The sequence below is a fragment of the Prionailurus bengalensis genome, chromosome X, assembly GCF_016509475.1.
Source record: "Prionailurus bengalensis isolate Pbe53 chromosome X, Fcat_Pben_1.1_paternal_pri, whole genome shotgun sequence".
Lineage (NCBI taxonomy): Eukaryota > Metazoa > Chordata > Mammalia > Carnivora > Felidae > Prionailurus > Prionailurus bengalensis.
This window is the reverse complement of record NC_057361.1, coordinates 48,231,001-48,243,093: the sequence shown is the minus strand read 5'-3', so window position 1 is coordinate 48,243,093 and position 12,093 is coordinate 48,231,001. Positions and strand designations below refer to the sequence as shown.

Genomic DNA, 12,093 nt, shown 5'->3' with positions numbered 1-12,093 from the left:
AAGGTTTTTATCTTGATGAGGTCCCATAGTTCATTTTTGCTTTTAATTACCTTGCCATTGGAGATGTGTGGAGCAAGAAATTGCTATAGCTGAAGTCAAAGAGGTTGTTGCCTGCTTTCTCCTCTAGGGTTTTGATGATTTCCTACCTCACATTCAGGTCTTTCTTCCATTTTGAGTTTATTTTTGTGAATGGTGTAAGTGTTCTAGTTTCATTCTTCTGCATGTTGCTGTCCAGTTCTCCCAGCACCATTTATTAAAGAGACTGTCTTTTTTCCATTGGATACTCTCTCCTGCTTTGTCAAAGTTTAGTTGGCCATACTTTTGTGGGTCCAATTCTGGAGTGGACCAGAATTTGTGGACCAATTCTATTCCATTGGTCTATGTGTCTGGTTTCTGCCAATACCATACTGTCTTGATGATTACAGCTTTGTAGTAGAGGCTAAAGTCTGGGATTGTGATGCCTCCAGCTTTGGTCTTCTTCTTCAAAATTACTTTGGCTATTCAGGGTCTTTTGTGGTTCTATACAAATTTTAGGATTGTTTGTTCTAGCTTTCAGAACAATGCCAGTGCAATTTTGATTGGGATTGCATTGAATGTGTAGATTGCTTTGGGTAGTATTGACATTTTAACAAGATTTATTCTTCCAATCCATGAGAATGGAATGTTTTTTCATTTCTTTGTATCTTCAATTTCCTTCAGAAGCTTTCTATAGTTTTCAGCATACAGATCTTTTACGTCTTTGGTTAGGTTTATTCCTAGGCATTTTATGGTACTTGGTGCAATTGTAAATGAAATCAGTTTCTTTATTTCTCTTTCTGTTGCTTCATTATTGATGTATAAAAATGCAACCAATTTCTGTACATTGATTTTGTACCCTACGACTTTGCTGAATTCATGTATCAGTTCTAGGAATCTTTTGGTAGAGTCTTTCAGGTCTTCCATGTAGAGTATCATGTCGTCTGCAAAAAGTGAAAGTTTGACTTCTTGTTTGAAAATTTTGATGCTTTTTATTTCATTTTGTTGTCTGATTGCTAAGGCTATGGCTTCCAACACTATGTTAAACAACAGTGGTGACAGTGGATATCCCTGTCATGTTCCTGATCTCAGGAGGAAAACTCTAAGTTTTTCCCCATTAAAGATGATATTAGCTGTGGGCTTTCATAAATGGCTTCTATGATGTTTAAGTATGTTCCTTCTTTCCCTACTTTCTTGAGAGTTTTTTTAAGAAAGGGTGCTGTATTTTGTCAAATGCTTTTTCTGCATCTATTGAAAGAATCATGTGGTTCTTATCCTTTCTTTTATTAATGTGATCTATCACATTGATTGATTTGCAAATATTGAACCAGCCCTGCAGCCCAGGAATGAATCCCACTTGATCATGTGAATAATTATTTTCCTATGGTTGAATTCAATTTGCTAGTATCTTGTTGGGAATTTTTGCATCCATATTCACCAAGGATATTGGCCTGTAGTTCTACTTTTGTGTGTGTGTGGTCTCTGTCTGGTTTGGGAATCAAAGTAATGCTGGCTTCATAGAATGAGTCCAGAAGTTGTCCTTCCATTTCTATTTTCTGGAACACCTTAAGAAGGATGGGTATTAACTATGCCTTAAATGTCTGGTAGAATTCCCCAGGGGAACCATCTGGTTCAGGACTCTTATTTGTTGGGAGATTTTGATAACTGATTATATTTCTTCATTAGTTATGGGTCTGATAAAATTTTGTATTTCTTCCTGTTTGAGTTTTCGAAGTGGTGGGTGTGTAGGAATTTGTCCATTTCTTCCAAGATGTCCAGTTGGTTGGCATATAATTTTTCATAGTATTTCCTGATAATTGCTTGTATTTCTGAGGGATTGGTTGTGATGAATCCATTTTCTTTCATGATTTTATCTCTTTGGGTCCTCTCTCTTTTCCTTTTAAGAAGCCTGGCTAGAGGTTTATAAAATTTATTTTTTCAAAAAACCAACTCTTAGTTTCATTGATCTGTTCTAGTGTTTTATTTTTTTTATTCCTTATTTCTTTATTTCTGCTCTGATCTTTATTATTTCTCTTCTTCTGCTCGGTTTTGGCTTTCTTTGTTCTGCTTCTAGTTCCCTTAGGTGTGCTGTTAGATTTCGTATTTGGGATTGTTCTTGTTTCTTGAGATAGGCCTGGATTGCAATGTATTTTCCTTGTAGGACTGCCTTTGCTGCATACCAATGGGTATGGACTGTCATGATTTCATTTTTATTTGTTTCCATATTTTTAAAAAAATTTTTAATGTTTATTTATTTCTGAGACAGAGAGAGACAGACCATGAGTGGGGGAGGGACAGAGAGAGAGGAAGACACAGAATCCGAAGCAGGCTCCAGGCTCAGAGCTGTCAGCATAAAGCCTGATGTGGGGCTCAAACTCACAAGCCATGAGATCATGACCTGAGTCAAAGTCAGTCTCTCAACCGGCTGGGCCAGCCAGGTGCCCCTCTGTATATTTTTTAATGTCTTCTTTGCCTGGTTGATCCATTCATTCTGTAGTAGGATGTTCTTTAACCTCCATACATTTGGAGGTTTTTCCAGACTTTTTCCTGTGGTTGATTTCAAGTTTCATAGCATTGTGATCTGAAAGTGTGCATGGTATGATCTCAATTCTTTTATACGTATTAAAGGCTGTTTTGTGACCCAGTGTGTGATCTATGTTGGAGAATGTTCCATGGGCAGTTGAGAAGAATGTATATTCTTCTGCTTTACAATGGAAAGTTCTAAGTATACCTGTCAAGTCCATCTTGTCCAGTGTATCATTCAGGGCCATTGTTTCTTATTGATTTTCTGTCTAGATGATCATTGTTATAGGTGGAGTATTAAAGTCCCCTGCAATTAACCACATTCTTACCTATATTGCTTATGTTTGTGATTGTTTTGTATATTTGGGTGTTCCCGAATTGGTTGCATAGACATTTATAATTATTAGCTTTTCTTGATGGGCAGAGCCTGTAATTTGTTATATAAATTCCTTCTTCATCTCTTGTTATAACCTTTAGTTTAAAATCTAGTTAGTCTGATATAAGTATGGCTACTCCATCTTTCTTTTGATTCCCAGTAGCCTGACAGATGGTATTCCCTCACTTTCAATCTGAAGATATCCTCATGTCTAAAATGTGTCTTTTATAGACAGCAAATAGATGAGTCTTGTTGTTTTATTCATTCTTATACCCTATTTTTTTATTGGAGCATTTATTCCATTTACATTCAGAGTTATTATTGAAAGATATGTATTTAGAATTATTGTGTTATCTGTAGGGTTCATGCTTGTAGTAATATCTCTGGTCCTTTGTGGTCCTTGGAACATTTCACTCACAGTGTCCCCCTTAGGATCTCTTGTAAGGCTGGTATGATGGTGATGAATTCCTTCAGTTTTTATTTGTTTGGGGAAACCTTTATCTCTCCTTCTATTCTGAATGACAGGCTTGCTGGATAAAGGATTCTTGGCTGCATATTTTTCCTGTTCATCACATTGAAGATTTCCTGCCACTCGTTTATGGCCTGCCAAGTTTCAGTAGATAGGTCTGCTACTACCCTTATGTGTCTACCCTTGTATGTTAAGGCCCATTTATCTGTAGCTGCTTTCGGAATTCTCTCTTTATCTTTGTATTTTCCCGGTTTCATGATAATATGTCATGCAGAATATTGATTCAAGTTATGTCTGAAGGGGGTCTCTGTGCCTCCTGGATTTCATTGCCTGTTTCTTTCCCCAGATTAAGGAGTTCTCAGCTATGTTTTGTTCAAGTACACCTTCGGCCCCTTTCTCTCTCTTCTTCTTCTTCTTCTGGAACTCCTATGATATGGATATTGTTCCATTTCTAAAATTTTTTAATGCTTATTTATTTTTGAGAGAAACAGAGACAAAATGCGAGTGGGTTAGGTGCAGAGAGAGAGGGAGACACAGAATCCAAACCAGGCTCCAGGCTCTGAGCTGTTAGCACAGAACCCGATGTGGGGTCCTAACCCATGAACCGTGAGATCATGACCTGAACTAAAGTCGGTCGCTCAACTGAGTGAGCCACCCAGGCACCCCAATATTGTTCCATTTCATAAATCACTTAGTTCTCTAATTCTCCCCTTGTGATCCAGAATTTTTTAATTTCTATTTTTCTCCGTTTCTTCTTTTTCCATAATTTTATCTTCTATTTCACCTATTCTCCCTTTTGCTTTTTCAATCCTCAATGTGACTGCTTCTATTTTATTTTACACCTCATTTATAGTATTTTTAATTCATCATTAGCGTTTTTTAGTTCCTTGAAATCTGCAGCAATAAGTTCTGTGCTGTCTTGTATGCTTTTTTGGAGCCCAGAGATTAATTTTATGACTATTATTATAAACTCTTGTTCAGTTATATTGTTTATATCTGTTTCGAACAATTCTTTAGTTGTCATTTCTTCTTGGAGTTTCTACTGAAGAGAATTCTTCTGTTTCATCATCTTGGCTAGTTTCCTGTCCCTATGTGTTTTAAAAGCTTATTATGTGTCCTGCATCTGTGAGCACTACTATATTAAAGAGATCTCGTACATTGTCCAGGGCCTGGCCCTTCAGGAGGTGTTTTTTGGAGAGTGTTACTTGCTCTCTGCTGTTGTGACTTTGGTTATTTTATCTCCCTACTTATAGTGATGTTTCAGACCCTCCACCAAGTGTGCTTTGATTTGTTCATTGAAGTAGCCCTGGGAAAGAAAACAAACAAAAAACAAACAGAAAACAAAAACACACAAACACAAACAAACAAAAACAAAAAAACCCAGAAGCACCAGCTACAAGCAAACCACAGGGTGGAAGCAGTGATGATGGAGGAGGCCTCATGCCATATGAAGAGAGAAATGACAGGGGCAGGGAAAAAAAGTAAACATTGATCAGGCAGAGAAACTATACAGCTTAATACAGAGAGAGAGAAAGGAAAAAAAGAAGAAGCCGGGAAAAAGAAAAGAAGATAATGTTGTCCAGACAGAGAAACTATAAGGCTTAATTACTCCAGAGAGAGAGAAAAGAAAATAAAGAAGGAGCTATAGAACATGTATCAAGAGAATGGACTAAATATGTCTGCTTAACCAAACCAACAACCAGAGTAACCAGACTAGAGGGGGGAAGAGATAAGAAGGAGAAAAGGAAGGGAGAATATATCTATATAATAAGAATTGTCCAAGAATTAAATCAGGCAATCCAACAGCACTAGTCTGGAGGAGGATTCGTCTGGTTCATCAGCATCAATCCTGCTCCAGTAGATATGCAGTTGCCACACGCAGGAGTGGTTTGGTTGTAGGCGGGTCCCGCTTCCACTGTGGGCCACACTGTCCAATCCTATCCCTGAGACCCCACTTTGGTGGTGGTGGGGAGAAAAATGGCAACACTCCAGTCACTCCTCCATTGACCTGGAATCCCAAACCACTCTGTTCAAGCCGTCATCACTGCTGTGGGCACAAACGAGGTGGTTTGTCTCGCTCTGCTTATTCCCATGTCCTGGCACTTGACTGGGATTCAAACTTTCACTCTGCACACCCCGGTACTGGGGAAATGCCACTCTACACCACCCGATATGTGGTCTCTGGCTGGTAAATGCAGGCAGGCTTTGTCCTGTCCCACAGCACTCCAGGGAGGGGATCACTTCCTCCTACTACAGACTGTGCCCTTGACCTAGCCACTGAGCCCGGACTAGCTCCTCTCCTCCCCAGGTGCACTAATTGGGCAGCCAGCCCCAGTCTTGAGAAAGCCCCTCAGTTAGAGATTGGATCTTTCTTTGTCCCAGTCCGTGTTTTTTTCTCTTGTCCAGATACAGTCCTATGCTTCCCCAGCCTCTCTTTCTCTTCCCTTTGTCTCTCTGCAAAAGGGGATCCCTCCCCTCTGCAGAAGGGGATCCCACTGCTCCACTCATTTTATCTCTCCCAGTTTGCAATCACACATCTATGGCCCATCAGGTTGTCCTGGTGGTTCCCTGGAAGCGACTCTGTCTGTGTTCCTCCTGGACTCTTAGGGTTCAAAGTCCTTTGGCTTCAACACTGTTTGAGAGATTAGGGAACCTCAGATTCCCCTACTTCTCTGCCATGTTTGCCCCTCCTCCTATGGATATTTTTTTTCTGGTTTACACTTCTATTAAGGATGTATCCCTGGGGTGCCTGGGTGGCTCAGTCGGTTGAGCGTCTGACTTCGGCTCAGGTCATGCTCTCATGGTTTGTGGGTTCAAGCCTTGCGTCGGGCTCTGTGCTGACAGCTTAGAGCCTGGAGGCTGTTTTAGGTTCTGTGTCCCCCTCTCTGTCCCTACCTTGCTCATGCTTTGTCTCTCTCTGTCTCTCAAAAGTGAATAAAGGTTAAAAAATTTAAAAAAAGATGTAACAGAAACCCATGGGGAAGGGGAAGGAAAAAAAAAGAGGTTAGAGTGGAAGAGAGCCAAAGCATAAGAGACTCTTAAAAACAGAACATTGGGGCGCCTGGGTGGCTCAGTCGGTTAAGCGTCCGACTTCGGCTCAGGTCATGATCTCATGGTCCGTGAGTTCGAACCCCGTGTCGGGCTCTGTGCTGACCGCTCAGAGCCTGGAGCCTGTTTCAGATTCTGTGTCTCCCTCTCTCTCTGACCCTCCCCATTCATGCTCTGTCTCTCTCTGTCTCAAAAATAAATAAACGTTAAAAAAATTTTTAAATAAAAAAAAACTGAGAACAAACTGAAGGTTGATGGGGGGGTGGGAGGGAGAGGAGGCTGGGTGATGGGTATTGAGGAAGGCACCTTTTGGGTTGAGCACTGGGTGTCGTATGGAAACCAATTTGACAATAAACTTCATATATTGAAAAAAAATTAAAAAATTAAAAAAAATAAAAATAGATGTAGCCCTTTGAGGGTCTCAGATGTATGTGAAAGTTTCAGTCCTGATTCTCAACCGTCTACACACCTAAGACCTTGTCTTCTGTCTCTATAAGGTTTTAAAATCTCAAGCCTGTTAGATATTGTGATTGAAAAATGCCCCCAGAGCATTGTGGCTTCTGTATCCACTTATTTCTTTTTTTCCCCATGTTTTTCTTCATTTTGGAATCCTTCATTCATATTTCCTTTATTTTGTTAAAAGATCAGCAGTGCAACCATTTATTTTATGTGGTTTTTCTAGGAATTTTATATTAAGAAGTTTTATTATTGTTATTTTTATTTAGTCCACTGTATTGATTGTCCCCATTTAGTACATGAGAAACTAAGACCCTAAAAAGAAGTGAGTTGCCTAAGACAATATTGTTGGGTCAATAACTGAACGGGCACCAGATCCAACTTTTCCTGATTCCTAGTCCTGAGTTCTCTGGGCAAATGTGCCTCATCTACTCTTTTTACCCAAATGTTCTCTCATTTTTAGTCCTATGAGGATCTGGTTCAGCGTCTGGAGCCAGTTATAATGGAGCTAGAACGGCAGGAAAATGTACTGGTGATCTGCCACCAGGCTGTCATGCGGTGCCTCCTGGCCTACTTCTTGGATAAGAGCTCAGGTACCACTCTCCTCTCTGTTCCTGGCATAGGGAGCTGGGTATGATTTGGAACCCTTACACCAGCAGTCTGTGGTTTATAGCTTAGTGGTTAAGAGCACAGTATCTAGAACAAAGATGCTTGAGTTCAAATTCTTGCTCTGTAACATAATAGATTTGGCAAATTACTTTAGCCTCTCTGGCCTCAATTTTCTCATCTGTAAAATGGGAAAATAATGATGAAGTTTAAATACATTAACATATGTAAAGAGCTGAGGGCAATTTGTGACACATAGTATGGGCTATATGTGTTAGCTGCTGCTATTAGTATTATTTTGAGCTAATGTTTTAAAAGCCAACATTAACAGTATGCATCAACATGAAAAAGCTGAGCCAGTTTTTCTATGAAGCATGCTATCATCAGGTGGTAATGGGACTTTTTGTTGCCTAATGATCCTGATTATAGGTTTCTGTCTTTGTTGTGGGGATGATTTCTCCCAAGATAGTGATATTTCCATTTTATTTTTTAAATATTTTCTTTTTAAAAATATATCTAGACATTATAATTTACAGAGTATCTATACACTGACAACATATGCTGGAATGCAAACTAGGGCAGAGAGCCTAGAAAGGGACCATTATGTTAACCTCGGGTGTGAGAGTCCATTTCTGATGTGGATGCTGAAGTATGGGCATCTCCAGGATACTCTGAGTATGTGAGGACATTGAAAAGTTATACTTGAAAGTTATATTGTGCAATTTCCTGCAGACTTGAATATTTTCTACTATGGTAGTTTCCAAATAAAGGGCACTTATAATATGAAGTCATCAAAAACCGAAACCTAGGGAACTTGAGAACTTGACATCGAACAAGTCATTTCCTCTGCCTGGTTCTCAGTCTCCTCACTGGAAACGTGATGGGGCTTGGGATGAGGGTTCTTGTGCTACTAGATTTCTGACAGCTTCCAATCTCCATTGCTTGGTACTGTCTTTGAGACCATGAGGCAAGCACTGTAACTCTGACTGTGCAGATGAGGAAATGGAGGCTTTGAGAGGTAAAGTGATTTACCCAAGATCATGGGGCTCAGAGGATCAGTGAGGGGTGTCAATCTCAGGTGCCTTCCAGAGGATTCCCAGTTAATAAATGCATAGATTTGCATGGGGTGGGGTGGGGAGTGGTACATTCATCTGTCATTCTCACACTGCTTCACCCACTTCCTACCTGCTTTCATGCACAGGACATACCAGTTGTTCACAAAGGCCCTGGGAGTTGGGCCAGGCAGTGCTCGGGACATGCTTTTACCCGTATTACTCAGTGAGGAAACTTAAGGCCCAGAGAGATGATGTGACTCAGGAAGCAGACCCCCCAGGAGCCTCATAGCTGGGGCATGCTCAGAGTACATTTGGTCCAATCCTGTCCTATGAGAGATGGGAACTCTGAAGGCTAGAGAGAGAAAAGGCTGGGCCAAGGTCAGTTGTCCAGGTGGTGGCAGAGCTAGGTCACAGACCTCAAACAAGTCAGTCACTTCCCTTCTCTGAGTCCAGTTGTCATGTGTGCCATGTGTGTCATGTGTGTCATATGTGCAGGGGAACAGTAACCCCTGCAGAGTATCAGCAAGGGTGGAATGAGATCTTGCGCCAAATGCAACCAGAGGGCCCAGAGCCTGACAATGATGATGACAAAGATGAGGAGGAGCAGGATAGATGCCCAGGATATCACCAAACCTGATGCCTCAGGAGTGTAGGAGGGTGTTGGTGACCTTAAAAGACCAGGATCAACCTTGGGGGCAGGGATGCCATGAGGGGTGGGGTTCTGGCTCAGTGAAGGGAGATGGGAAGTGGTAAGTGCTTGCTGGGTGAGTGAGAGTGACTGTCGTCGGAGAATAGTGGCAAATGAGGGTGTCATTCCCGTGACACTGTGAGCCCCTCCAAGGCAATGGTAGCTGGCTGCCGTGGGCAGAGCATGCATTTAGCCTCTGAGGGTCTTAGGTTCAAGTCCCAGTGCTGCCACTTCCTGAGAGTGACATAGGGCAAATGTCTTCCCTTTCAGAGGCTTAATGTCCTCATCCATTGAATTGGGCCTGATCAACTCCTCCTCTCAGGGATGTCTAATAAAACCTAGGCCCACATAAGAAATGGTACATGAATATTCAAAACAACTTTATGAACAATAGTCAAAAACTGGAAACAAGTGAATCAAGAAATGCTTGTCCATCAACAAGTGTGAGAGGAATCAGAGAGCACAGGCCTGGGGTGGAGCAAAAAACTGTGGGAGCTGTGAAGGTGCATGTACACCTATCCAAGGGTCCTGGCACATAGCAAGGTCTCAGAAAACTTGCTGACATACATTTGTGTGCCTTCATTTAGAGGCCTGTGGAAAGCCTGAGGCTGGGGCAGGATAGAGGTCTGCCTTGGTCTCATGTTTGCCCTGTTAATGAGGAAATAAACCACTTCCCAGATGACCAGCCTGTCCCTCCTGGAGAACTCACAATCTGTCCACATTCCCCAGGGACCTCTTTTCTCCCTGTTCTAGAGGCCATCTCTCTGCATTCTTCGTCATTGCTCACCCTACTCTCAGCACTACCCACTGCAGAGTGTGGGGAGTGTGCCCTTGATGAAGCTGACCATAAGGAAGGGGTTGTGGCAGAAGAAGCCTGGGGAGGTGGTACCCTCCACACTACCATGTCTCTGATGGCTGTTTTCTCCTCCTTTCTAGATGAGCTGCCATATCTCAAGTGTCCTTTGCACACAGTGCTTAAACTCACACCTGTGGCTTATGGTGAGTGCCCCTACCCTCATCTGAGGAAAGGCACATAGAGAGCATGAGCATACCTCCAGTGCATACCATTTGTATAGCAGAGACCTTGGGGAGGTTTCTTGGGTATGTAATTAGATGTCTTGGCGAAGGAAAGATTAGCAGTAATAAAATGAGAACAGGGAAGAACGGGGATGGCCTCTAAATCCAGGGCCTGGCCTCAACTTTCTCTGGCTCTATCAAGTATGGAGCACTAGCTGTAGAAGAGGTCCCCAAAGGGGACCAGAGGAATAAGTGTAGTTTGGGACCAAATTGAAGAAAGGGCTCAAAGATTGGCCTGGTCAGTTTAGACTATCTCTTGGAGCATTAGTTTTCTATGAAATATTCATGAGCAGGAGAGAGACAGAGACTCTACTATCTTCTAGGATGTGAGCAGGGCAAACAGCACACTGAAGCCCTGAGCAGGGTGCAATCCACAGAGATGGAGCTAAGGGGGGCCTCTACAGGCATTATGCCTCTTCTGCCAGCCCCAGACCCCAGTGATATCACTCTCCTTTTTCTTCAGGCTCCCAGAACTCCCTTGTGACCTTCCACACCTCTGGTGTTGCCATAATCATTTTGCCTCTAAATGAACTTTACCTGGGATTGATTGCCCCAAGGCAATGGCCCCAGAACTCTTCCACCACTTCAGCATTTAACACAGCTTAGAAGATCCACAGAACTCCATCATTATTATATACATTAGATTGCTGCCTCACAGACCACAAGAGTTGAGGGAGGCCCCAGAGATCATCTATTCTCATCTCCTTCCCATTCCCAGTTGAGCAACTGAGGCTCAGAGAACTCTAAGACTATCAGGGACAGGTGAGAGGACACCCCATTGACTCCTCTTAGACCTGGTGTCTTCCCCATATGTCACACAGCTGGTCTACATTCCCCTCCCTACAGCCCAGTCACATTCTGCACACAGTGTGGAGCTGGGGGTATGGGTGGTGATGGGCATGGGAGTGAATGACACCTTAGGAAAGACCTGTGCTTACCTTGGGGGCTTATGGATGGACTGGTTGTTCTTTTCTGAGGCTGCAAAGTGGAGTCCATCTACCTGAATGTGGAAGCTGTAAACACACACCGGGAGAAACCTGAGGTAGGTGAGGGATTCTATGGCCTAAGCTGGCACATAGTGAAAGCACCCACCTGCACAGAAAGACCACTCCAATCCCACATAGCTTGGATGTTTCATACCAACTGGTAGAATAACCAGCACCCAGAAATGCAGGAACCATGGCCCAGGCCTGAGGTGACTTGAAGATGAGGGACTAGAGCAACCCTTACCCAAAATACCTCAGGTTGAGATTCCCCAGAGGCTTGCCTGAGAAAAGGGTCAGGATCCACGCCTGGCTGAAATAGAGGAGCCTGGGACAAGAGGACAAGAGGCAGGGGTGGGTCTGGGGCTCCATAGTGGTATCTCCTTCCTATTAATCCTGGGCTCTCTTCCCCCAGAATGTGGACATCACCCGAGAACCTGAGGAAGCCCTGGACACTGTCCCTGACCATTACTGAACCCTTTCCAAGAAGTCAAACTGCCTTTGTCTCCACTGTTTCCCACCTTTAAGTGCTGCTTACCTTGCACTTCTCTTACCTCAAGACGCTGGACTTGGTCTTACTAGAAGACCCCTGCTTCTAGTGAAGAAGCCCTCAGCATCTCCAAAACAGGCCTCGATTTCCAGCTACAACCAAGGAGCTGTCTAGTTATGAATGAAGCTTTTTCTTTCTTAATTCCTAGTTCCTTATCAATAAAGCCTTCTCTTGCTGCCTACAAGGAGGGAGAGGAAGTCATTGTGAGACTTCTCCTACAAGATCTTCTTAAGATCTTACTTTGTGA

The 12,093-nt window shown here is 42.7% G+C and overlaps 1 protein-coding gene across 4 annotated transcripts in view; it reads left to right on the top strand.

Moving 5' to 3' along the window:
- PFKFB1 (6-phosphofructo-2-kinase/fructose-2,6-biphosphatase 1) overlaps positions 1-12,030 on the top strand; it is a 125,897-nt gene extending 113,867 nt beyond the window's left edge. For 3 of the 4 annotated variants that reach the window (XM_043571440.1, XM_043571443.1, XM_043571441.1), the window contains 4 exons: positions 7,351-7,480; positions 10,173-10,235; positions 11,291-11,355; positions 11,712-12,030. In XM_043571440.1, the coding sequence (XP_043427375.1) occupies positions 7,351-7,480; positions 10,173-10,235; positions 11,291-11,355; positions 11,712-11,771 (318 nt within the window). In that variant the 3' untranslated portion in view covers positions 11,772-12,030. The remainder of the gene's footprint in view (positions 1-7,350; positions 7,481-10,172; positions 10,236-11,290; positions 11,356-11,711) is intronic. The other variant, XM_043571442.1, reaches the window with a different exon arrangement.
- Positions 12,031-12,093: the final 63 nt, after the last annotated feature.